General features: G+C 50.5%; 1 protein-coding gene across 1 annotated transcript in view; it reads left to right on the top strand.

Moving 5' to 3' along the window:
* The window catches only part of VANGL1 (VANGL planar cell polarity protein 1), a 50,623-nt gene extending 26,772 nt beyond the window's left edge, over nucleotides 1–23,851 (top strand). Inside the window, exons 5-8 of the mRNA XM_047084365.1 lie at nucleotides 13,456–13,589; nucleotides 15,113–15,245; nucleotides 16,139–16,373; nucleotides 20,532–23,851. Of these exons, the coding sequence (XP_046940321.1) occupies nucleotides 13,456–13,589; nucleotides 15,113–15,245; nucleotides 16,139–16,373; nucleotides 20,532–20,792 (763 nt within the window). The 3' untranslated portion in view covers nucleotides 20,793–23,851. The remainder of the gene's footprint in view (nucleotides 1–13,455; nucleotides 13,590–15,112; nucleotides 15,246–16,138; nucleotides 16,374–20,531) is intronic.
* Nucleotides 23,852–26,768: the final 2,917 nt, after the last annotated feature.

The following is a 26,768-nucleotide window of genomic DNA, read 5'->3' as shown; positions in this document are numbered from 1 at the left end:
AAACTGAATCAGCCAAACCTTGGTCTTGGACATCTGGGCTTCTGAACTCTAAGAAAATAAGTTTCTGTTGTTTAAGCCACTCAGTCTATGGTATTTTGTTATGGCAGCCCGAGCTAAGACGGGAACATGACACAGTGGTGACTCTTGAGCCCAGGGAACATGACACAGTGGTGACTCTTGAGCCCAGAGCCCCAGGAAACCATGGGATCAATGAGCGCAGTTCAACCCTGATGAAACAGAGCTCATATTGTCCCTTCTCCGGCTCACGCCTGCGTCCTCACAGCTCAAGTGGGAGCCTTGCTTCTCTTGAATGCACTTGGGTTTTCTAGTTAGAAGTGAGAAAGCGAGAGTCTCTGGGGGAGATTAAGGTTATTCCAGTAATTCCAGGGCAGATCTACCTCCCCTTGAAATCCTAGGTCTGTGATCCTGGGTCAAGCAATATCCAAGCTGGTAATTACACCGCCGATCGGATTTGACCATCCCGCTGAGCTGTGGGCCCTCCCTCTCACATTCAAGACTGGCATCAACGGGTTTGGTTAGGACCCAGCACCATTGGCTGCAAAGCTGGGGAGTGTTTTTAAATGACCACCGGGGGTTTTGGTTCATGTCATTTATGATCATGGTTTCGTACACAGTTTTCATTTTTAGAGAGGTGTGTTTTGTTTAACTGCTTTTCATCGAAGACGTTTGCCAGTCCCCTAAAAAAGCAAAGGATAAAAACGAGTAAAAGCTGAGGAGTAGAGTGGAAAGGTTTTTGCTCGGATCTGCGTTGCTGTGGGAGAATTTGCCGTTTGCGGTTTGGCCCAGGGGTGCCTGTTCGAAGTGGCTGTAATGAGGGTGTGAGACTCTGGACACTGCAGCCCTGTGTTTGGACAGCTGCCTCTTGGCAGTGGCCACAGCTGGGAAGGCTTCCCTTGCACAGTGTCTGCCCATAAGCCCTGCTCCGAGCCCCCGAGGGGCCAACCCTCACAGAGCGCAGCCACCGAATGGCCAAGGAGCCCGTGGATGCAGAACTGGTCTAGATGGCCTTCCCGTGGGGCCACAGGTGGCTAGGACATGCCAACACACAAGAAGGCGGATGGACAGGTGTCTGCGTTCCCTGTCCTGCAGAGCCACTGCCCGGCTCCGCTCTGTGCCCGTTTTGGCTCCGTCTCTGCCGGCAGAGGTCTAGTGGGCCAGGCTGATGGCCCTCAGAATTCCCGACTTTTCATGCTCTGCTCCCATGGTTCTTCCCAAGGCCAGAGGTACTGATGCTGAGAAATGGGAGGCTGGCTAAGAGAATGCCAGTCAGGCATCCCAGGTAGGTCTGGAGGTACTGTAGTTCCTATCTAAATCTCTGTCTTAGCCCCAAGCAGGCAGTTGTCTTGATGTTTATCTGGTGTGATTCAGCTCAGTAATTTGAAACGCTGAGAAAGCTGAATTTCCATCCCAGGCAGGGCCGGCAGGTGCGGCCCAAATTGGACCCTGCAGGGAGGTGGCGGTGTGATGGGGTCGGTGCCCTGTCCCGGAAGCAGGGCTGCGGACTCTTCGGGCAGACCGTGGCAATAGCCAAACCTGCCGCTTACAGGGAGGCGTGTCTCAGGTTTGCCAGCATTTCTGCTGCGGGAAGGGCCGCCAAGGGGACAGCCCGCCATGACGGGATCACCTCCGAAGGAGGTCTCAAGTGTTGACGCCACACTCAGAACCGCCCGCCCCATGGATCATGGCGTCGTGGCCTAAAAGGGAAACACGCGGGACAGCGTTTTGTTGTCTGGCTCCTGAGACCAGAAGAACCAGGCCGGTGTATGTAGCCGTGAGCTACCTCTCATCCTCCCAGACTCCTCCCAGGGAGGCAGAGCGTGGTCTCTGCACATGTTCCCAGTGTGGTCTGCCTGACATTCGGGAGGGTATTTTCCAGGGTGATCGTTTGTTAAGAGGGGGGACGTAAAGTGCAGAGAGAAGGGCTCTGGTGCTCCCCCAGACTGCACTTTGGAGGCCATTCCTTGGTGACCAACCCCGTTTGAGCTGCTCCCGGCCTCTAGTGTCTCTGCCTCCTGATGGGGAGCCCCTGCAGGGCTTGCGTGCAGCCCCATTTGGTGCCTATGCCAGGGACACTTTCCAACCCATAAATATTGATTCAGAGAACTAGGTTTCTGCAGCTTCTGTGTGGCTGGGGAGCCCGCACCCTGGAAGGGAGCCTCCCTGGGCCGCGCCAGCGGGACAGGGCCCCAGCTGTGGGGCCTCCGTCAAGGTCGGCAGTCTGCCTCCCATCCCAGGATCTCAGGCAGCAATGTGTGTCGCACCTGGCCCATTGTGACAGAGTCCCTGAAAATCCAGGCTTGTGCCCAGCTCTTTCTACCGTCCAGTCCAGGTCTGTCAGTAAACACAAGCCGTTTCCCATTTTCGCCCCTCCCTGTCCTCAAGTTCCAAGGTGATCATTGCCTGTTCCCTGTGTGGGATTCGTGTAAGCCACATTCCCAAAGGCAGTCTCGAGACAAACATTTTAATTAAAAGGCAGGAGGGCCCAGAGATGCAAATGCTTGTGTGCGCGGTTCCCAGGAGAGGTGGCAGCGGCACTGAGGGGCTAATTATACTCGCGTCTCTGGGACTCGGCATGAATATTGCTGCACCTTGTCCTGACTCCTGGTCACCCCAGAGTCACTTTATCTCTACGTCCAGGCCAACAGCGAAGGCCACACATCCAGGCTGCGGCCTTGCTGACTCTTGTGGGGAGAAGTTAGTCAGAACTGAGCCCATCTGCCGGCTCGCCCACACTGGGAGTTGTCACAAAAAGTCGAACCATTTTAGCGTTTTCTCAAAGACCCCGGGTTCAGGCCTAAAAAGCCGTCACCGGATCAGGTACGCCTCTAAGAGTAGTAGGAGAGAGGGAGGCCTTGGTACCCAGGCAGCCTTTACTGTTAGCGTCCTCTGGATCTTCCTGGCCGGCTCTCCCTCTCTCCTACCCACACACTCCCTCTCTGTCGCGCTGTCCCCCCTCACCGTCTCCAACCTTTGCCATCCTCTCAGCCTGGCCCTGCTCTTTCCCTGTCTCCATCCGTCTTGCCCTAAATACATGTGTTCACTTCCTAAAGCTGCGGTGGGACCACAGACTGGGTGGCTTAAAACAGTTTTCTCTGTCCGTTCTGGAGGCTAGGAGTCTCAAATCTAGGTCCTGGCAGGGCCGGGCTCCCTCTGAATCCTTCCTGGTCTTCCTGGCTTCTGCTGGCCGTCCTTGGCACTCCTTGGTTTGCGTCCACATCAGCGCTCTGTCATCACGTGGCGCTTTCTGCGTGTGTCCCCTTTTCTTTATAAAGATACCAGTAGGACCTTAACTCGCTGTAATTACATCTGCAGGGATCCCGTCGTGAGGTCCTGGGTACACACGTGGATTTGGGGAGACACTTCACCCCACCAACAGGGTCTCAAAGCTGTTCTGTGACTCAGCAGGGTGGCCCTGTCGCTGTTACTGTAGTTGTTTGGGAGGGTTGCTTCACACCAGCCTGCTTTGCCCACACCCCTTCCTCTGCCTGGAATTCACTTTACAGCCCGTCGTCCGCACGGCGTGGCCATCATCCATCATTTAACGCTTAGCAACTCCGCTTCGCCTCCGCCGCAGATCTTCACCTGAAACCCTCCACCCCTCCCCTGGTCACAGGTTCTGTCACAGTCTGTGGGTCACCACCGATGGGAGCTTAAGCCTCTTAAGGTTCTTTTCACATCTGTTTCCAGGTCCTTGGGATCTAGCGGGTGCTCCTAATTCATACTAGCCTGTGAATGGTGTTGGAGACACTGGTTGGTTGTTAGGATTTTTTTGAGTGTCAGCATCCTTAGCCGGCTAGTAATGAGTACTTGCCCTGAAAGCAAGCCCTTGCGGATTTTGCTGTGACTGGAACCCTGCCTCTTCAGTGCCTTCCTGTCGGCACACACCGAGGTAACCAGATTAATGGCAGCTGGCATTTACGTGGGGCACTAACATGTAAGAAATGCTTCCACGTTTTTCACGCATGAAGAAAGCTGTTTTTGTTGACAGAGCTATAAAGGGAGCAGATAAATATTTAAAAAGAAGTGGCTAGGGGCACCTGGGTGGCTCAGTCAGTTAAATGTCTGACTTCAGCTCAAGCAACGATCTCACGGTTTGTGAGTTCAAGCCCCATGTCAGGCTCTGTGCTGATGGCTTGGAGCCTGGAGCCTGCTTCAGATTCTGTGTCTCCCTCTCTCTCTGCCTCTCCCCTGCTCATGCTCTCTCTCTTTTTCTCAAAAATAAATAAACATTAAAAAAAAATTTAAGGGGCACCTGGGTGGCTCAGTCAGTTAAGTATACAACTTCAGCTCAGGTCATGATCTCACCGTTTGTGAGTTCGAGCCACGCATCAGGCTCTGTGCTGACAGCTCAGAGCCTGGAGCCTGCTTCAGATTCTGTGTCTCCCTTTCTCTCTGCCCCTCCCCTGCTCACTCACTCTCTCTTTCTCTCAAAAATAAATAAACGTGAAAAAAAATTTTTTTTAATTTAAAAAGAACTGGCTAAAACCTGCCTGAGGCCTCCCCACCCGGCCCTGTCAGAGGAGGACCTTTCTAGCTGCCCGGAGAGACATTAAAGCCTGTAAAGCGCGAGGATCTCAGACCGGCTGAGCTCTAAAACCTGAATATTTCTGATTTTAATAGCATGTCTTAATTTAATTACGGAAGCCACAACCAAATCCAAGGAAAAGCGAACAAAACAGGGAGCTCTCTGTGTGTGCATGCGTATGTGTGCATATTTGCATACACGCGTTTCTAGGCCTCGGTGCCCTTATTTGCGCAGGAAGAGAGTTAAAAAGGGGGAAGTTTATGGCCACAATTGTTTCCTTCAAATATTTGATGAGCTTTCACAAGAAAGGAGGGTTTGGGTGCAGAAGGAAGCGGTGGCAGGACCCCTGGGTAGAACTTAGAGGAAGGTCATTTCAAGGCCAAGTGAGAGAGAACTTTCTTTTCACGGAGAGGCTGGTTGCCGTCCGGAGCGCCATAAAGAGAATCGGTATGTGGATTGGGAGTTTGGCCTAGATGGACTCGGATTTCTTTGCTTCTTGTGTCTCTTGCCTGGGTGAGCATTAAGGTTCCCTTCCTTCTGCGAAGAGTAACATTTTGTGATTCAGGGGCAGGGAAGCTTAGGTCGTGCTTTCACGCCCAGAGACGCACGAAGAATCGAGCCAGCAGCCAGCCTCAGCCCTTTGCTGCCAGGTGCTCATTGCCCTTGGGAGCGGGACCGTTTGCATTCCGTGGCCGCATGCAGTTCACAGATGCTTTTCCTGCCCTTCCTTCGTTTGCTCTTCGGGACATCCTCACGCAGCCCTAGGTGCTCTCTGGCATCTCGGCTCCGGGGACCGAGAAACAGGCCCCGGAAGGGAAGGGACTGTACAGAGCTACAGGGCCGTGGGAGCAGATTTGGGGTCTAGGCCTTCTGACTCTGAGTCTGCTCCTCGTCCACAGCGTGCGTCGTGGGCGCCTCCCAGGAGCAGGGCCCGGTTTGCAGGAGGCTGGGGTTGGCAGCAGACGCTGCGTAAAAACAGGCGGTAGCACAGCTCTAGGGTCTGAGGCACTAAGGAAAGCTGTGCAGAGGGGATGTGTCCTGGCTTATTTCCTGTGGCAGCGCCCTGTGGCCTTGCTTCGGGCCAGGTACTTTGGAATGTAGTATCTCATTTAATCTTTCGAACGTACCTGAAGGGGCGCCTAGGTGGCTCAGTCAGTTAAGCGTCCAAGTCTTGGTTTTGACTCAGGTCATGAGCTCACGGTGTGTGAGTTCGAGCCCCGCGTTGGGCTCGCAGCCTCACTGGGATTCTCTCTCTCTGCCCCACCGCCACTTGTGCGTGTGTGCGCCCTCTCTCTCTTTCTCAAAATAAACTGTACAAAGATTCTTCTTCATTTATTTTAGAGAGAGAGCACTTTGGGGAGAGGGGCAGAGGGAGGGAAAGAGAGAGAGAGAGAGAGAGAGAGAGAGAGAGAGTGAGCCTTAAGCAGGCTCTGTGTTCAGTGCAAAGCCTGATGCCAGGCTCAATCCTATGACTCTGGGATCATGACCTGAGGTAAAATCAAGAGTCAAATGCTCAACTGACTGAGCCACCCAGGTGCCCCTAAATAAATATACTTTAAAAAAAAATACACCTAACCAGGCAAGCAAGCAAGTCCTCCTTGAGAGCAAGAAGGTAGAGGTCTCTGGTTTTTCTCCCAACCTAAATGCCAGCTGACCTTAAAGTCTTGGAAAGCCATAGAATTTGTATTTGTCTCCACTGATATTTAAGCTCAGGAGTTAAGTACAGGTGTCACCAGACTCCAGTCAGATCCTGGCATATTTGGATCTTGCCCTCTGTCCCTGGAATTAAAATTGTTTTGTTAATGTTTGTTTATTTTTGAGAGAGAGAGAGAGAGAGCAAGAGTGAGCATGGGGGAGGGGCAGAGAGAGAGGGAAACAGAATTCGAAGCAGGCTTCAGTCTCTGAGCTACAGCACAGAGCCCAATGAGGGGCTCGAACTCACAGACCACGAGATCATGACCAGAGCCGAATTTGGACGCTATTTATTTTTGAGAGAGAGAGAGAGAGAGAGAGAGAATGGGGGAGGGGCAGAGAGAGAGGGAAACATAATTGGAAGCAGGCTCCAGGCTCTCAGCTGTCAGCACAGAGCCCGACGTGGGGCTCGAACTCACAGACCGCGAGGTTATGACCTGAGCCAAAGTTGGACGCTTCACTGACTGAACCACCCAGGCGCCTCTGGAATTTCTTTTTTCTTTTCTTTTCTTTTCTTTTCTTTTCTTTTCTCTTCTCTTCTCTTCTCTTCTCTTCTCTTCTCTTCTCTTCTCTTCTCTCCTCTCCTCTCCTCTCCTCTCCTCTCCCCTCCCCTCCCCTCCCCTCCCCTCCCCTCCCCTCCCCTCTTCTTTTCTTTTCTTTTCTTTTCTTTTCTTTTCTTTTCTTTTCTTTTCTTTTCTTTTCTTTTCCCAGTTTTTTTAATGTTTATTATTTCTGAGAGAGAGGGAGAGAGCAGGGGAGGAGCAGAGAGGGAGACAGAGGATCCACAGCGGGCTCTGTGCTGACAGCAGAGAGCCCAGTGTGGGGCTCGAACTCAGGAAGTTCAAGGTCAGAGAATAAGCGATAGAGCCGAGAGTCGTGCTGTCTGGGGCCAAAGCCTGGTACCAGCTGCTCTGTGCACACGGTTTCCCACAGCAGGGATGTGGAGAACAGTAGCAAGCGTAGCTGTGTAGGACATTGATTTGGTTTGGGTTTAGGCCTTCAGATTCATCTTTCAAAAACGTCTTTCAGGTTCTTAGGAACTAAAGCACGAACTCTGCTCCCAGGTGTTTGTCTTTACCGCAGTGCACAGGCAGGGCGAGCCCCTTGTTTCTGTTCCCACGGCAATTGTAACAGACGCCAGAGGCCACGACACGTCTCATTCCACCGTCTTTGTCCTGAAAAGAAAGTGGGCCAGGAAGGCAACATTGTCAGCAGTGAGTTTCACATTTAAAAGTGGCTGTCGAGGGGCGCCTGGGTGGCGCAGTCGGTTAAGCGTCCGACTTCAGCCAGGTCACGATCTCGCGGTCCGGGAGTTCGAGCCCCGCGTCAGGCTCTGGGCTGATGGCTCAGAGCCTGGAGCCTGTTTCCGATTCTGTGTCTCCCTCTCTCTCTGCCCCTCCCCCGTTCATGCTCTGTCTCTCTCTGTCCCAAAAATAAATAAACGTTGAAAAAAAAAAAATTAAAAAAATAAATAAATAAATAAAAGTGGCTGTCGAGGGGCGCCTGGGTGGCTCAGTCCGTCAAGCGTGCGACTCTTGATCTCGGCTCAGGTCATGGCCTCACGGTTCCTGAGTTCGAGCCCCGCATCAGGCTCTGTGCTGACAGGGGGGAGCCTGCTTGGGATTCTGTCTTTCCTTCTCTCTGCCCCTCCCCCGCTAATGCTGTTTCTCTCTCTCTCTCTCTCTCTCTCTCTCTCTCTCTCAAAATAAAAATAAAAAAATTTTAAAAAGGTAAATAAAGGTGGCTGTTGAATTGCCTCAGACGTGTGTGCTGACCCGTTGCTGGCCTGTCTTTCCCGCGAGTTCAAGTTCGGGTCAGCCTGGGCCAAGCAGAGTAGAGGGGTGTGCTTTCGCTCTGGCAATGATGTCGGCTCTTCTGACCCTAAATATTCCATCGTCCGTGTGGTCTGTCACATACCTGGCATTCCTGTCCGTGTCTTTACGTGCAGGTTCAAGGGAATTTCTGTTACAGTTCTGCCTATCACCGTGCTGTTTTCCACAAATCCGTGTGGTCTGTGAGCAGTTATTTCCCTGGATCGTGATCTAGGGGTGTATGTTGGAACACGATATCGATTGAGCTCAGCCTTCTCCATCTTGGGGGGGTGGTCCTTGCCGTGGGTTTTGGGTGAGGCCATGTCTATAATCTGTACATCAGGCTCCACCTGCCTGTAATACGGGGTTTCTGCGTAGGGGTTGTTTAGTCAGATTACTAGTTCTCGGAATATGACGGCGATAAGAGAGATGGCAGGTTTCTCACCAACTTGATTGTTCTTGCCCCCGCTCCGTCCCCAGAGACGGTCTGGTCTGGAGACTGGGACTAGTTGAAAGATTTGCTTTTCTCCATCTCTGAGGCCCTTTTTGCCTTGGAAACCCCATGGTTTTATGAAATGCATGCTCTGGACTGATCGTATGCCTGTTGGAATTCTGGGGTTTCCTACACGAGCAAGTTGAGCCAGTGAGTGGTATGTACTTGGGGGAAGTCATAGGAGGTGTCCCTTGCACACTGGGGACTTTGGTGGCCTTGCTGAAGAGGGAGAGTAGCACGCTTGAAAACCCCACAGGTCCTGTGTGGTGGCTGTTGATGCTGTGCATTTTAGGGACAGATCAGTGGTGACCAGAGAGTTAGAAAAGGCTTCCTAAAAGAAATTGGGCCTGCTTGGGCCTTGGAAGACCCCAAGTTTGGAAGATGGTGAAGGACAGAGGCGCAGAAAGATACTGAACCTTGACAACGGCCAAGGACAAGGGTGTTCCTGCATCCTGGCATTGTGGGCCATGGCTGAGGCCAGCACTGGTGCCCTGCAGGATGTCCCCTCAGTGGCTGCTGAATTGCTCTTTTACTGGAAGCCAAATGCCATATTAGTAGCATGTTACTTTTAACCTACAGTCAGTTATCGGACAGACTCAGTCCACGGCATGAATCCGGATCCAGAATAGACATGAAAAAGACCTTAGGCTTTGGATTGAAATAGACCTCAGACTCACGTGCCATAGCGGATGTCACTTAGCTGGAGCAGAGTTCCTCGCTTGGGTCCGCCAAAGCCCTTTTCCCTATTTATACCCAGGCTGAGGATGTATGAGAACAGAAAGATGATTGCCAGAGGCGGGTAGGGAGACAGCACCTAGGAAGGAATCTGATAGCCACAGTGAAGGCTGGAGTACAGAAGAGATGTGAAGAAACAGCCTTGAGTACCCAGCGTGGGGCGTGGGGACAGGTGGCCTCTGTCTCCTGTGGGGTCTGACATTTTCACGGGGCTATGTACGTGGCACAGCTCATAATGAACACATGAAACATTCATCCTGAGTCACCAACAAGGCTTAAGTCACGTGTAGGTTACTGTCTTTAAAAAGGTGAAAAAAGGCATATTGAATTTTCTTTTTAAAGTTTGTTTGTTTTGAGAGAGAGCACATGAGCAGAGGAGGGGCAGAGAGAGAAGGAGAGAGGGAGAACCCCAAGTAGGCTCTGCACTCAGCACAGAGCCCAAGTGAGGTCACGACCTGAGCCGAAATCAAGAGTTGGATGCTTAACCGATTGAGCCACTCAGGTGCCCCACATTTTAAGCCAGATTTTGCAGACATTTAAAAAAGATTTTCTTTTAATGTTTATTTATTTATTTTTGAGAGAGAGATAGAGAGTGAGTGAGCCTGAGCAGGGGAGGGGCGGAGAGAGAGGGAGACACAGAATCCGAAGCAGGCTCCAGGCTCTGAGCTGTCAGCACAGAGCCTGATGCGAGGCTCAAACTCCCGAACCTCAAGATCATGACCTGAGCCGAAGTCAGACACTTAACTGACTGAGCCACCCAGGCGCCCCACAAGCAGTTTTTTGAAGTTGGGACTTCAGTTATGTGTTATTTTTAGTTACGTGGAGCTTTCTGTACCCGGCATTGCTAGATCTGTTGAGTGGTGCACGAGGCATGGCCTCGTTTTCTATGGACGAGGCCATGCACCCCTCTTAGAGGCATTTCTAACCTTCCCAGGGGAGTCCCTCAGCTCCTGTGTCAGCTTGTCAGCCTGGAGTGGGGCTGGCCCGGTCCGTGGCTGCTTCTGGGAAACTCTGGTACCTCTGTGGAGGTGATAGTCCTGGGGAAGGCGAGCACTGCCTGACTTTTCCCCCTCATTCCGAACTGAACAGTTTTCCTGAGCAAAGGTTCTCGAGGACTCGGAGAGCCACACAGGTAACGTCAGCAGCTCCTTTCCCGGGTTCCCTGCCCCATCCCTGTGCGCTCCCCAGGGCCGCCTGGGCTTTGGCGTAAGTGGGCTTCGAGGGAGGCTTGTGGACTTGCCCGGTTTGGAGAGTGTCTGCCCGCAGCCCTGTGCCAGAAGGAGGCAGGGCGTGGGGTGGGCACCCCAGCAAGCAAAGCCGTGCTGGAGCTGCGCCTGGGCAGGACATCCCTTCTCCAGGCAGCACAGCACATTGTCTGTGGTTTCGGGGTAGAGAGGCTGGGAAATGGGGCCACCGGGCTCCCATCCAGCTTTCCCTTTCCTGCCTAGCAGGCCCTGACTGAGTTAGCGGGATCCCCTGGGCTCCTCTCTGCGGCCTGGCTGGACAGAAAAGCCAAACCCAGCAACCACAAGAGGGTTTGCTTTGAAGACGGGCCTGAGAATAGCCTGTGAGTTGCCCTTTAAGTTTTAAGTTTTGATCAGGGAATAACTTTCAGCTGGAATCCAGGAGCCTAGGGATGTTTTCACCTTTCACGTGCATATGGTAGTGTGGGAGGAAATATTTGCACGCCAGCGTGTCTGTGTGCATGAACTGAGACACTGTGTGTGCGGGGACTTCTGGTCTCACCGAGCCCGGAGCCTCTGGAGAGACAGTGCACCGGGAAGGGGGTGGGATGGGTGCTTATGAGGGCGGGTGTGTGTGTGTGTGTGTGTGTGTGTGTGCGCGCACGCGCGTGCACGCGTGATCAGGCCACAGAGAGTCTCTGGATGGAGGGGTGGGGGTGAAGAAGTTCTTGCCCCGCTTTGGAAAATACCAGAGACAGCCGTCAAGGAGGAGCCCGGGTCGTTCTGAGCTGGAGAGCCACTGAGCAGACTTAAGACCTGTGACACAAAACCTCAGCTCAGGGACCCCTCGGCTTGCTCAGGGAGTCTGGACCTTCCCTGCACTCTTCCCTGCGCTCCCTCAACCCACACGTATTCCCGTCAGCTGTCACAGGGCTTGGGTTCTCTGTAGGGCTGGCTAACGAGCAGCCCCTTGCGTCCTGCCTTTGCATTCCCGGGGCTGGGCAGACGGAAGCACTCAAATGTGGAAGGGATATTGAGCAGCCGTGTGACTGGATGACTAGGGCTTTCAAAACGCGCATTTGCTCGTAGGACTCTTACTTCCATTATACAGGGCTGGTCTCACCAGATTCTCCCAGCCTCCTGTGAGTGTGCCTGTCGAGGCTGATACTAAGCAGCAGCCGAGGGTAGACCAGTGATTGACTGAAGCACTGTTGGGATATAAGTGGGATAGCTTTGCCATGGCCCTGCTATCAGGGAGGTTAGCTGATTGACTTCTGGATCGTTTTTAGACTCTGTGCCAAACAAGGGGAGCCGAGCCGGGGTTTGACAGAGTGTCCAGCTGATAGGTTAGGGGGCTGTGTTGTCTTTCTGTGAAGTGCACATCCCTGAGCCACTCAGAGAGTTACAGTGGCCATCCAGGAATGGAGGGCAACCCTGTCCTGGCACCTGGGCTATTATGAGTGACCCTGGTAATCTCACCCACTTAGCAGGGGCTAGGAAGGAAAATAAGCAGGGCAAGATAAAAATAAATTTGTAGAGTTGGTGTCAGCACGTACACTGTCCCACAGGGGCCACGTGTCGCAAGGAAAGAGCATAGGCTGGAGGTTTGAAAACCCAGATTGGAGTTCCAGCTCTCCTGTGTGCCGATCAGAGATTTTTTTTTTTTAAGTTTATTTATTTATTTTGAGAGAGAGAGAGAGCACACGAGCAGCCGTGGAGCAGAGAGAGAGAGGGGGAGAGAGAGAGAATCCCAAGTAAGTTCTACACTGTCAGCACACAGCCCGACAGGGTTAGAACTCACAAACTGCAAGGTCATGTCTTGAGCTGAAACCAGGAGTCCCATGCTCAACTGACCGAGCCACCCAGGTGTCCCTGGTCAGAGATTTTTGAACGACAGTTTTCTTACCTGGAATGATTGTGGGAGTCAGACACGACGGTATGCGAAAATCAGTGCTGTATGAACCCAAGTTTTTCTTTGAGGTGGTGAGTGTCCTGACCAAGAGCAGGTTCTTCTGCCGCCAGTAGGGAGCGTGGACGCCCTCCCTCCTCTGCCCCTGTACCTGTAGGCCTTACCTCTTCCCTGCTTCTAGGGGCCTGACCTTGGGCAGGGAGAGCCCACTGCGTATGCCTCTACTGAGGGCCAGAGACAGCAGAGGGCCAAGGGCAGAAGGCCTCGTAGACCAGGAAAGGTCAAGGTCTCAGCTGAGGGTTCAAGGGGTCTTGCTCCCTCTGAAACACGGAGCTCCAGCTGACCTGGGACAGATAGGATGGAACCCAGAGGAGGGATCGGGATTAACTAATATCTGCAGGCAGCATGCACTTATGTATTTATGTGTTTATATTTATTTATTTTATGAGAGAAACAGCGCAAATAGGGGAGGGGCAGAGAGAGGGAGAGAAAGAGAATCCCAAGCAGGCCCCACGCTGCCAGCCTGGCCACCTAGGCGCCCCACTGGAGCCGGCTTCTATCACGCGCCCTCTGCCCTGTGTGGTTGTAGTTGGTTCTGATTTCTAGAAAACCGAAAGCCCAGCCTTCCTTACAACAGGGGCGATGGGGCTTAGAGGGAGCCCCTGCACGGAGACCTGAGAAAGCTGAACCTACACTTGGTCCCTTCACCCGTTAGCCCCGCCACCATCTGTAAGGCTCTTGACCCTTGTGGGCTCCTCGCTTCCCTCGTTTGTAAACTGAGAAAAACGGGAAAGTTCCGTGCAGCCTAAGCAAATCTAGTTATAACTGATTCCTTTCTCAGCCGTTGTCTCGGTGGGATGTGGCTAATGACATAGCCCGGGAGAAGGCACGGGAGCCCCTTGATGATGGAGCTCAGTCTCACCTTTAAATTCTCGTCCCGGAGACAAATGGGGTGGTGAAACCCACTGCCAGTCTGCCAGGTTACCCTTGGTGTCCTGACTCCAGAAGAGGATTTTTTTTTTTTTCATTTAGGACCTGCTTATTCAATGAAAAAGCATTGCATTAATTTTGCCCTCTTTTCTCAGTATCCAGCGAGCAGCATTGGTGGTTCTGGAAAATTACTATAAAGATTTCACCATCTATAACCCCAATCTCCTAACAGCCTCCAAATTCCGAGCAGCCAAGCACATGGCCGGGCTGAAAGTCTACAATGTAGATGGTACGTGCCTTGAAATGGTGTCTCTCGTTGGTGGATCTAGGGAGCACAGTTTGGGCAACTCTTTAGCTTCAACCTTATGGTCCGTCTGTTTGGTTCTCCCTCCCCTCAGTGTCCATCTCTATGGTACATTCTCAGTTCAGAACCATTTTTTTGCTTTGCTTTGCTTCTCTTTTTCCTTTTCTTTTCTTCCCCCTCCCTCCCTTTTCTTCCTTTCTTCTTTTTGTTCTTTCATTCTCTCTCTCTCTCTCTCTCTCTCTCTTTCTGCAGGCAGACATACTTTCAAAGGAATGTTGATTTACAGCCCACACATGTGGGAGGTTCATTCATTTTGGGATTTTCTGATTGAAAACGATAGTGATGTACGTTTCCTGCATCCTGCTCAGAAAGCCGCTTTTGAAATTTTGGATAAGCTACCCACAGACTCAGCTCCCTAGGTCCATGGAGTCCGTAACTTTCAGTAGTTCAGGCATCTGGTAGATACTTACAGGGATTTCTCAATCCTGGCTAGGAGCTGGGGCTGAGTGGGTGGCCGGAGGCCAGAGGCCAGCCTGGGAACGTCAGAGCTGCATTTCAGAGCTATCAGATGGTTAAGTGCAAGAAACAGGACACAGTGTCATTTCTTGCTCAGTGCCTTGGGTCAGGGCAAGAGCTTTGCAGACCCTATAAGAGGATCATATTGTTAACAAGTCAAGTGATTTATGGATGGTGTCAATTTTTAGTGGCGATATCCTCCCCATTTTTGGCGGGGGGAGGTGGTTTCATGAGATATGCACTCTGGTGGGATTCCCAGAGGGTTGGTAAATTTCATCTGCTCTGAAAACTTAGCATAAATTCCCACGAGTGAAACCAAGTTATTAACTAAGTAGTTGATACAGAAGAAAGCATGTGATCTGCCTTGTCCTTCTGAAAAGCGAAGGTGGTCTGTGGGCAGCTGGGAACAGGGCCGCGAGTTCCAAGTCTGTGTTAACAGACGGGCCATATTGCCAGACCTCAAGTCCTTTTTTTTTTTTTTTTTTTTAATAAACACTGTGACCACTGTGATATTCCAACATGGCTTGCTGTCCTGTGCGTAATCCGTGTGTCCGTGTCCCTTGGCTTTCTTTTTTCTCTGTCCTCGTTCTCCCCATTGCGTGTCATTCTCTCTCGTTGTCTTGTTGCCAAAACGTGATGTTCCACATACCCTTTGTGGCCAAACTGAAACTTTATGTAGCCGATGGTGAGTAACCTCTTCAGCGGACTCTGTGTGTTGTTTTGGGCCAACGTTTTAATCATCTCCTCCTGAGTTCTTTCTCCATTTCCACTGATCCCAGGGGGCTTGGGGGAGATTTCCTTCCCCCAGGGAGCGCACTGAATGTGAGTACAGGAGGTCCTGTCCACCCTCCTGGGAAGCTCCTTCTGAGATTTGTGTATATGCGGGTAGGCGGGTAGACGGTACTGACAGACTAAGGTACTGGCTTTCTGCTGTACTTTGCAGCCCCATGGCATTAAAACCGTTCTTCCGCCTCCACTGTCCTTCCCCAAAGGCCCCAGTAACAATGCCACTGGTCAGTCCCGGGCCATGATTGCTGCTGCCGCTCGGCGCCGAGATTCCAGCCACAACGAGTTGTATTATGAAGAGGCTGAGCACGAGCGGCGGGTGAAGAAGCGGAGAGCAAGGTCTGTCGCCCCCCACCCCACCCCGACATAACCCCCTGTCATAGTAGACTTTTTATTTCTTTATTTTTTTACTGCCGGAATGAAATCTCCATGTGTAAACGTGACACGCTCAAGCCTTAGGAGTGTCTCCCGTCCCAGGGTTTCTCATACTTCGGCGCCCTCGGGAGGGCTTATTAAAGCACGGATCTGAGGGTCCGGGCCCCACCTGCAAAAGTAACTGACTTACTATTCAGTGGGGCTGGAGTTGGGCCCAAGAATCTGCACGTCTTACAAATTCCCAGCTGATGCTGAAGCCGTTGGGCTGCGTGGCCCACGCTTTGAGGGGCCCCCCTCCTACACCCCCAGGCCCTTGTTGGTTTCCAAGTGCTGATCATGTGAACGGAAGCGGACAAAGTTGGTTTCCATCGTGGATGCTGGGCCCCTTCCTTCCTTTTCCCCCCGAGGCTGCTGGTGTGGGTGGCTGGATCAAGGGGGATACAGCTCTGGTTCTTTGCAAGACTGCTTCTGAACCGCCGGCCACCCCTCAGCGTGTGCAGAGCCCTGTGTGTGGCCAGAGTTTGAGTAATCTTACAGCTCTTTTCCTCTAACCCTTCGTTGTGGAGATGGAAGGGTTGAAGCGAGGCCCCTGAGCTCGTTTGTGGCAGAATCGACTTGAGCGGTCATCCCCCCGTCCCAGGGCTCCTTCATCTTCACCCCTCTGGCTCCCCTGCCTTCCTTTCTCCCTCTGTCCCCTCTCAGCCATCTGGAGTGACAGCTAAGGAGGTGAGCCCTGGGTGAGCTGGCGGCAGGCTGGGACGCAGAGGCGGGCGGGGGCCCTTCCAGACCCTTTAGCACCGCTCTGCTCTCAAGCCTGCAGTGGGTCCCGTCCTGATGACTGTTCTGTTGCCCGCCAGGCTGGTGGTGGCCGTGGAGGAGGCCTTCATCCACATCCAGCGTCTCCAGGCCGAAGAGCAGCAGAAAGCCCCAGGGGAGGTGATGGACCCCCGGGAGGCCGCCCAGGCCATCTTCCCCTCCATGGCCCGGGCTCTGCAGAAATACCTGCGCACCACTCGACAGCAGCATTACCACAGCATGGAGAGCATCCTGCAGCACCTGGCCTTCTGCATCACCAACAGCATGACCCCCAAGGTGCCACCTGTCCCTGAGCCTGGGAGGTCCCGCTGTCGGGTGTGCCCGGGAGCGATATGGTCAAAGTCTTCTCTAAAGCACCGACTCGTGAGAATTCATGACTCCCACTTAACTTTGTATTATCTGGGTGCGATTGGGTTTTGTTAAATGGCCCTTTGACAGCCTCTACGTTCACGCAGAGGAAGGACTTTGACTTAGAGACAGTATAGGCAGTAGTTAAAGGTACTCGGCGGGTTCTGGAACCGAGCAGACTCCTTCTAACCTTCCTCCTCCACCAACAAGCTGGTCACCTTGGGCAAACGCTTCGATGGCTCTGTGCCTCACTTTCCTGCTCTATCCATTGGGGCTAATGGTTAATACCTACCTCATCGGGCTGCTTTGGGAACTCAAAGAGCTCGTTCATATGAAGTACTTAGAACAGTGCCCGTCGTATGGCAAGGACTGAATAAATGACTGTTATTAGTGGAGGAAAGAATGCCAGCACTCTGTTAGGCGTTTTGGATGTCGTGGAGTTAGTTTTACTTGAATGGTGTTTTGAATTATGACGTGAGCATGTTTTCAGGGATATTGCAGGAAACGGCTGTGCATCTCAGAGAGGGCTGTGGCCAAGGAAGCAGAATAGAGTAGATGACCTGTCACCAGACAGAGGGGAGCTCAGATCCCAGCTCCACCAGTTGATTGGTTGGTGACTTTGTAGAAGTCACTCTACATTTGTTTCCTCTTTTATAGAATGGGGACAGTGGCAGCATCTACCCGATAGGCCTGTTGTGTGAAAGTCATGTTAAATGTGGCAACACGACGTGTAAATCACAAGGTAGGGAGTAAATGAGCTTGGCATACAGTGCTCATGAAATGATTGGTGGCTTTTGTTCTAAGGGCCCGTGTACACGCATCGCCCTGTACGTGTACAACGTGTGGCTGTGTTGTCACTCATCAGTAGCAACCGTCAGGAAAGCAATACAGAGATATTCAGTGGGGGTCTGTAAGGTTTTCCATTTTCTTTGACTCACTAATTCCTCTCCTAGAAAAAGTATTCAGCGCAGTCAGATACATATACAAATATACATGAAGGTGATTTTTGCAAAATAATCTGGAATAACTCCACGCCGGCCATCACTTAAAAATAGAACAGTGGTTTATAAATCACGGTATGTCACCTGTTAAAAATAGAAGAATCTTTGTTAGAATATTAAGTTACAAAAAACGGAATGCAAGAAAGTACGAGTATGATACATCTACACATGCAAAGTGATAGCTGATACCATGTGGAACGGAAGCCGTTTTCCTTTTATTTGAGATGTCTTACTGTCCTGGTTGCTTTTGTTTTTGTTTAAAAAATGTATACTTTTGGGGTGCCTGGGTGGCTTAGTGGGTTAAGCGTCTGGCTTTGGCTCAGGGCATGATCTCACAGTTTCTGGGTTCGAGCCCCGCGTCGGGCTCTGTGCTGACAGCTCAGAGCCTGGAGCCTGCTTTGGATTCTGTGTGTCTCTCTCTCTCTCTCTCTCTCTCTCTCTGCCCCTCCCCCCCGCTCATGCTCCATATCTCTCTCTCTCTTTCTTTTTTTTTTCTTTTAAAAATAAACATTTAAAACAAAAATGTATACTTTTTCTGAATTAAAACTCATTTCACACTCTTTCTTTGTGTAAAAATCCAGGCGTTAAAGAAAAATACAATGTGCAAAGGGAACTCTCCATTCTACTACCCTAAACTGTTCGTAGTGATAAGGAGTCCGTATGTATGCTTCCAGAGGGGTGTGTGTGTGTGTGTGTGTGTGTGTGTGTGTGTCTGTCTAAAGTAGAAGTGGAAAAAAAAGCAAACCACAAATGGGAGCTTATGCACACACACGCACACACACACGCAGTTTGGAAACTTGCTTTTTTCATTTAAAACGATCCCTTGGCTGTTTTCCCATGTCCGTACCTTCCAGATCTCTGTCCTACAGATCTAACTCGTTCTCTTTAGTGGTTGCATCTTATTCCACTGAATAGCACGATTTGTTTAACCGGTGCTTACGATGCACATCTGGATTAAGATCTTTCACTAGTTTAAACCAGGGCTCAGCTGTTTTTGTTAATCGAGTTTTATTGGAACACAGCCACACCCTTTTATTTCCATATCGTCTATGGCTGCTTTCTCTCTACACAGACTGAGTTGACCAGTTGTGCCAGAGTGTGGCTTGTGAAGCTGAAAATATTTACGTTAGAGAAAATGTTGCCAACCCCTGGTCTAAACAGGGTTGCAGCAAATATCTTTTTTACATGTCTTTGTGCATCTGTGTAACTATTTCCGAAAGATAAATTTCTGGTAAGGGAACAGTTAGATCAAAGGTACAGATCTTGCCAAATTGTCCTTCCTAGGCATGTTACTATTTTACACTTTTGCCTCTGAGATAGGATTGTTTATTTCTCCCACACAATTGATGTGTTGGGTGTTACCATTCTTTTTAATCACTGTCCACATAAGAGGAAAAAAAATATTTTTCATTTTAATTCCTGTTTCTTGAATTATTAATGTGGTAGAACATCTTTTTTACTATGTTAATTTTCTATTAATATTTATTCTATAAATTATTAATTTCATTTCTCTAATTGCTGAGTTATTTCTTTTTCTCATGATTCATAAGAGCTGTTTCTTTTTTGTGAGAGAGAAAGAGAGAGAGAGAGAGGATGAGCAGGGGAGGGGCAGAGAGAGAAAGAATCTTAAAAAAATTTTTTTTAAATGTTTATTTTTGAGAGAGAGACAGCATGAGTGGGGAAGGGGCAGAGAGAGAGGGAGACAGAGAATCTGAAGCAGGCATAGAATCTGAGCTGTCAGCACAGAGCCCGACGCACGACTCGAACTCACAAACCATGAGATCGTGACCTGAACCAAAGTCGGATGCTTCACCGACAGAGCCATCCAGATGCTCAGAAGGAGAGAGAGAATCTTAAGCAGGGGCTCAATCTCAGAAACTGTAAGATCATGACCTGAGCCAAAATCAAGAGTCGGATGCTTAACCGACGAGGCCACCCAGGTGCCCCCGAAAGAGCTATTTTTATATTAGAAGGATGTTGAGGCATGGCTGTACTTCCCGCCTTAGAATATAAGTGTACAGATCAGAAATAATATACTTGGCAGCAGAGTGAGGTATAGAAGGAAGGGGATGCGCATAGAAACCATCCTGTGTCTAGGACCAGAGTGCTGTATCCCCATATATCCTGTCTGAATTGCTGGCTCATTCTTTTCTTGCAGCTTAATCAGTGTATTTATTGATTTAATACACCGCTGAGCCGAATGTCACACGGGAGTCAGGCCAGTGATTATAAGCGCTTGGAGGAGGGTGTGTTCATGTGTCCAGAGGTTCAGGTGGTGGTCTGAGGAGATGTAAACGCCCAGGAGGAACAGTGCATGTGGACACCATTTGGGGTGGAACGGGGGCAGGGTGTGCTGTCCAAGAACTCCCAGGAGCTAAGGAGCTAAGCACTGTTGGAGCAGAAGGACAAGGACATGGGCTCTGGCATCCCTCAGACTTGCCCTGTGCACATTGGTCCCACAGGAGATCACCATCGCTCACACTGGTTGGGTTTCCCTTGTGCCATGCGATGGTTGGAGGTAATCTTTTCATCCCCACAGCGGCCCTGTGAGTTAGGAGCTGTTTCTCTCTCCACTTACAGGGAGGTTAAATGACTTGTCCACAGTCACACAACCTGTGAGTGGTACAGCATGCATTTTCAAGCATGCAAGTATATCCTTTTATGTGTTAGGCTTACATTTCCCTGGTGTCCCTCGGGGCCAGCCCTTGCCCTGAGGAGCTGTCCGTGCAAGAGGAGGCAGGCCCAGCCCAGGGACAAGTGGTGGCATGTGTGGTGGGGCCGAGCCTTGGCTGGGCTGGTGCCTCAGCGATGGCTTCCGGGCAGATTCAGATGCCAGCCACCATCACCCCCACCCCGCCCCATCTCTGGTTGGAAGTTGGCAGAGGGGAATGAGGACGTCCAAGGAGGTTTCCCTACCCAACAAGGTCTCCGTTGTGAGGGTCTGATGGGAATACGGTGTGATAAGCTGGGTTCCATCTTGGTTTGCTGGGAAACATTTTCATCGGCACAGGATGAATAGGTCCCTGGTGGCACTGCCGTGGGCGTGGGGTGATTCTTCCCTGATGGCCTTTCCCCTCTTTTCCAGGCCTTTCTGGAACGTTACCTCAGCGCAGGCCCCACCCTGCAGTATGACAAGGAGCGCTGGCTCTCGACGCAGTGGAGACTGGTCAGTGACGAGGCTGTCACTAACGGACTACGGGATGGAATCGTTTTCGTCCTCAAATGCTTGGACTTCAGCCTCGTGGTCAATGTGAAGAAAATTCCATTCATCGTACTCTCGGAAGAGTTCATAGACCCCAAATCTCACAAATTTGTCCTTCGCTTACAGTCTGAGACCTCAGTTTAAAAGTTTTATATTTGTGGCTTTATTACAAAAAAAAAAAAAAGAATATATGAGATATATATATATGTATACCAGAGGGGCATCCTTTTTTATTCTTCTTCATCGCTGACTGAAACTGGCAGATGATAGACCAGTGTCCTTTCACCATCCGCACTTTATTTGGAAGGAAGCAGGGGATGTCCACCCTGGAAAACAGTGACTGACGACATCTGACTTCTGTGGATGGGACTTCTCTAGAAGCTGTTCCCTGGCGCTTCTGTGACAGCTGTAAACCAAAGCGGAGCTGGTGGCTCTCAGGAGCCTCGCCTTACAGCATCTAGTCCCCGCCTCTCGTCCAGGACCACGCCCTCCTGTCACTTCTGGTCCACCCCCTGGTAGAGCTCCCGGGGAACACATCTTTATTCTGTTCGGGGAAACCAGACGCGACATGTCCACACATGTGTTTGTGTAAGTAAATGTCCAGCACCACATCACCCATGGGAGCCACGGGCCGTTCAGGAAACGCCTGCCTTCATCTTTGTTCTTTGTTGCCTTAAGTGCTGCAGAGAGAGGTCACGACAAAATGTGCACTATCCGTTTACAGCTCTACGTGATTTTATGTTGTTTTCTCCCCCAAGGAGAAAACCTGCCTGTCCTGTTTCTGACCCTGCTTCCCTCGAGTTGAGCAGGTAGACCTTTCCTGACCCCACGATTGCCCACCCATCTCCCTCCACCTGCCCTCCCCTGCACACACCACACACCGGCCAGGGAAGGCTGCCGGGACCTGGCTCTTCACGCGGGCTCGCAGGCTTTGTGTGCCGCCTCCAGTGGGCCCCGGGGATTGTTTGCACAGGGAAGCGTAGAATGCCTACCAGCTAGAACACAGGGCGAGCAAGCCTGCTAGGCTGTCCCTCCCAGGCTGCAGTGGGAGCCCCTCCCCTCCCGGTCCTCCTCCCGGCTGCTCATAGGGACCAGGCGAAAGACTGACACCGGGACTCAGGGACTGGCAGGTGCAGCTCGGAGCCTCTCGTTTCCCGTGGAGATGAGTCCTCACCAAAGCTTCAGAGCCGGCTGCCCTGCCACGGGAAGTGCCCGGCGCAGTGACAGCTGCTGCTGTCCACTCCCTGCTTTCTGACCACCATCACTGTGGAACTCGTCACCTCTGCCACTTAGCACCAGGGAAGGAGCTGCTTTGGCCCTGGTGCTGGAATTTCTTGTAGTTATTGGGAAAGTGGGGAGAGGGATTGGGTAAGCGGCCGAGCTTGGGAGAAGGAAAGGGAGGGAGCCAGTCTTAGGATCCCAAGCCATTCATCTGTGACCGGTTTCTGAAATGCCGCTGGTTTCAGTGGGCTCACCCCTGGCCAGAGGGAGCAGCCGCGGCTTGGGGGTGGGGGTTGTGGCAAGCTGACCCGGCGGAGGCCTGCTGTAAGGGAGCCCCTGTCTGTGCCTCCGTCTGCCTTCCTGTATCATGGCAAACCTTTACAAAGTATTTGGCCTTGCTTTTCCCAGGAAGTTGGGGGTATTCAATCACCTCGCTTTAGAAAAGGAGAGTGCTGTCGGAATGTTCTCTGTGTGTGTGTGTTGGCACATACCCTTACTGGGCTGTGCGTTCCAAAAGTGGTGCAGTATTTGTGTATCATTTTTGAAAATCACAATTGGCTTTGGATATTGGTAACGCACCTGTACCTGAAAAAGTAAACAGCATTCTCGAATCAACAGCCTTCTGCTCAAAAAGACAAGTGTTGGAAAAGCAGAAAGGAGACACCAGTCAGTGTGGCCTCGAGCCAGGATGTGCTGTGTCACTACATGGTTCTGTTTATGAAAAACACATACCATGTAACCATGGTGCTTTTTTCCTAGCTGTTGCCTTTAGGTCCTTTCAAACTGGACATTCCTTATGATATCTTTCTCAGGAAATCTATTTTGGGAGATGGGGCGAGGAAAGGTGTAAGTGGATGAGACTTTGGCTGTGCAGCAGTTCTAATGTCCCAGGCTAAGGGTGTCAGAGGCTTCTGCATCAGGGAGGGACACAGCGGCTGGAGACGCTGTAAGTCCGTAGAGTTCATATACAGGACACGTAGTTCGTAATGACACTGTTCATCAACGTTCTAAAATACTGTGCCTCCGACCCGATCTTAAGTCCCCAGCCCAGGAGTTACGTTGGCGTCACTGCCTTGGTGCATGTATTCCCAGCAGGGTGAAAAAGGGTTTAAATTAAGGAATTTGTTTTCTCTCTCCCCTCCCCCCATCCTCCCTCCCCCCAGTCTTTGCATAGGAGAATGTCAGCCTTTCTGAAATTATTGTTTCGGTTTTAAATTGGATATCGATTTTTGACACTGGCTTCGTATTGAGTCCCCTTTGAAAGAAGAACAAAATAAAATGCAGGATCTTTGGATAAAGCCTTTGCACTTTCAAAACCTTAATAACTCGAGTTGCTGGTGCAGTGGGAACATTGTAAGTGACATTAAAGAGATTGAAGGTTTCAGAAAGATGCGTCACACAATCGAAAATGATGCGTTTTCATTTCAGTCCATGGAACCAATAGGCTATTCTTTTTAAAAGAGGGTAAACTGCCTGAGGGCTAGTAAAATATAGGCGACTTCACATTAGAGGAGTCAGGATTTCATTTGCCTTAAATGTTTATAGATTTTCTATAACTTTCAGCCTAAGGTATTAAAACATGAATGTTCAATGTGAGGAGTAGAGGACCCCGATGAGGAGTGCGTGCCTGAGATCACTCTGTTCCCTGCTGCTGTTTTAACCAGTAGGTAATTTTTGTTCTTCGGTGCCTACTTCTGATGGTGATTATAATTTTCAATCGTCCACGAACTGCATGTTACAGTTAAAAAGTCTGCATTCCTAGAAGGGGAAGGAACTCTAAGGCTTTGTGGTTTATTCATCATCCTCTGCGTTATCAGTTAAGTCAGAAGCCAGAATACTTAATGCTGAAGTTCACAAAGCCCTTGAGAAAATGCTTGGCCAGGTTTTTGCCTGGCTCTCATCGTCTTCCCTCTCTGTCCTTCCCTTTCACATCTACGGCCAGGAGAAACTCTGTGCAGAGGCGGGTGGAGGTAGGTGGCCCTGGGGGGGGTGGGGAGGTGTGTGTGTGTGTGTGTGTGTGTGTGTGTGTGTGTGTGCGCGCGCGCGTGCACATGCACACATGCAGCATTGTGGCTCATTGCTAGAGTTCAAGCGCCTTTTCAGTGTTTGGGGGGGTGATGAGATGAGGTGTCCCTCTCCCCTCTCACCCTACTCATGGCTCCCCTTCATTTTGCGTGCATGTGTTTAGATACGGCTGTATCTCTGTGGCAAGTCCTCTGTCGAGATGGCAGGAATTAATTACCCTGACTCTCCTCACCCCCACCCCCGCTGCCTGGGAAAGTGAGTGTTAGTCACTCCACAAAACCAAGAGAATCGGGCCCTTGGTTCACACGCCCTCTGGCTGGGCTCTGTGATGTAGCGTTCCCTAAATGGGGATGCACACTTGTTTGTGGGTATGTGTTTTCATATCTGTGTGCATTTCTCTTGAGGGTAATTTACGAGACAGGCGGTGTCTGGTTTATATGTTAGCCATCTGAACATCTGTGTTGTCTATAGATGGGTTAGTTCTGTCAGCAGGTAATTGATGCGTGTGTTTGTATGGATGAGTGTCTTGAGGGTGTCTGTGTTTCCCCCATACCCTATGGCGGAGAGAGTTCCTAACAGCACCCAATCCTTCGGAAGGCTTCTCTAAAGTCCGTTATTTCTCCCTTGGCTCCTATATTCCTTTCCATCAGTTATACTGGCTTCTCCCCAGGAGTAAATGGCTTTAGCATAGAAGTGTCTTCTGGAAATTTTGATGTCCTGCAGACAATCCATTAGACTCTCTCCTGCCTCAGGACCCTATGACCTGAAAACAGTAAGAAGCAGAGAAAGAAAGGTCAAGCTTTCTGCTGCTCCAAGTTCACTACCTTGGAAGCCTTATTCTATGTTTCTGAATATAACTTAAAAACTGAGCTTCATAAAAAAAGATAAGACTGATTACTAAAAGTAGCACAGAAATGTTAACATAATATTTAAATAGTCCAGCAGTGATCCTGCGATTGTAAAGTGATGTAAGTATTCCTGGGTAGTGTTTATGCTTTATGGATCTTGTTACAAAAAAAAAATAATAAATCACTACTGTGAATTTACTATGAAACCTTGTGATCACATTCCATCGTTAATAAAATATGAGTCGTTCTTAAGCCCATAGCACAGTTCTTAAATGGTATTCAGGGCAGTAGTGAATCAAGGTAATTTAGACACTACATTGAAGTTGCTGTATTGCACTTTAACCAAGTTGATGCCTAGAAAATTAGATTTCAGGTCATGTTTTTGACAAAACATATTTTGGTCAGACAAGGAAGAGAAGGGTGCCGACACTGTGTCTCAGGTATCACGTCAGGTGCTGTTCTAGAACGGGAACTCCTTGGAGGCAGGGTTATCTCAGTTTAACAGGTGAGAAGGAGGACAATCAGGGAGGGAGGGACCAGTCTCAGGTCTCATGGCTAGTGAATGGGATTTCAAATCTAATGTCTGATTCCAGCCCCTCGCTCTCTGTACCTCGAGGTGTGATCTAAATGATCTGGCATCTGGGAATGTGGAGGAGGGACCTGAGGACACTTGACCTTGAATCTGAACCTGGGGGTGAGGGTTCCTTGGAGGTGGTGGAATCTCTTCGATTCTTTCACTTTGCACCAGAGCTGTGGCCCCAGGGGGAACCTCTCTATGGTGCTGGCATGTTTCTTGCGATTTCTAATTGAAAGAATTTGAGAATGCCCCACCCCCAGGAAAACCAGCACGACCAAGGTGCTGTTGTTCTGGCAGCCACCCTTTGCTTTTGCCCCTCTGGCCCTCTGCCTCCATCCTGCTGGCTTGGGCAGGTGGGCAGCGGGCGGACCAGGCTTCTTCCTGAGCTGAGGAAGCTGCTCGCTGGTGCTCTGCTTCACCTGGTTAGGGTGGGAGAAAGACCACCCACAGGCCCCGCGTCAGGAGCTCTGGAACTGGGGGTCCCTGGCCTCCCCGTGACGTCGGTGCTCTCAGCGAGCACTTTGCACCCCACCCTTTTTCCCCACAGTTGCCCTCAACAGTTTTAACAGAACTGATGAAACAGAACTCTGGAAACGCAGTTTTCCTCTCTTCCGATGCCTTTAAGTTTTGTTCCTTGGAGTACAGACTACCTTTTTCTCTCCTGCTGTTTGCTTTCCGTAAAGGACAGGAAAACGAAGATGGGGCTCTCATTTCTCAGCATGGCTGCTCCTTAGGGATTGGCACAGATTTCCAAAGGGTAGAAAAGAAACTGTAAAACTGCTAAATAAAATAGAATTTGGGGACTCTGTGAGTCTCCCTTGCCAGGCCTTGTCCCATTTTTATTTAGATAATCCAGTTTGCTTTGTTTCACCTGTAAAATAAATCTCTTTTAATGGGTTGTCTTAGAGTTTCCCCGGTACAACAACAGATCTCTAACAGCCGAAGCATTAAGTGAAAGGTTACTTCCAATATGGCACTAAGGATCTACAATTACGATATCTCGCAGCTTGAAAACACCAGTGGTTTGTCTTAGGGGAATAAAAACACTCTTACCTTGAGCCTGGGAGGGGTGGGGCGCAGTGGGACAAATGTGATAAATGCCAAGACTTTGGTCTTCAGAGTGTCTTTGGCACTTCTTTTGGCACTGAAATAAGTTTTGCATACAGATATTTGAATGTACAGTTGTCTGATTTTGTGTTTGCTTATATTTATCGGAGTTTGCCCATGTAACATGAGCTTTCATTCTGAAGGAGCTGGTCATTTAGGAGTCGGTAAGCCCCCCCAAAGCCCAAAGCCTAGGAAAGCTTCATCTCTGAGGACCAGAGACTGTCGCTCAGGGAATTAGTGATGGGACCCAGGCATGGGATCTGTGGGTGACAAGTCTAGTTTGACTCACGTCATAGGGAATTCAGATCGTTGCACACTGTCACCATTGCAGGGGCCAGGTAG

The sequence above is a fragment of the Lynx rufus genome, unplaced genomic scaffold (genome assembly GCF_022079265.1).
Source record: "Lynx rufus isolate CCGP_SWC_20201006 ecotype Redwood Valley unplaced genomic scaffold, mLynRuf1.p SCAF_2, whole genome shotgun sequence".
In the NCBI taxonomy this organism is placed as follows: Eukaryota; Metazoa; Chordata; class Mammalia; order Carnivora; family Felidae; genus Lynx; species Lynx rufus.
Note: the sequence above shows the minus strand (reverse complement) of the source record. Positions and strands in the feature narration are given on the sequence as shown.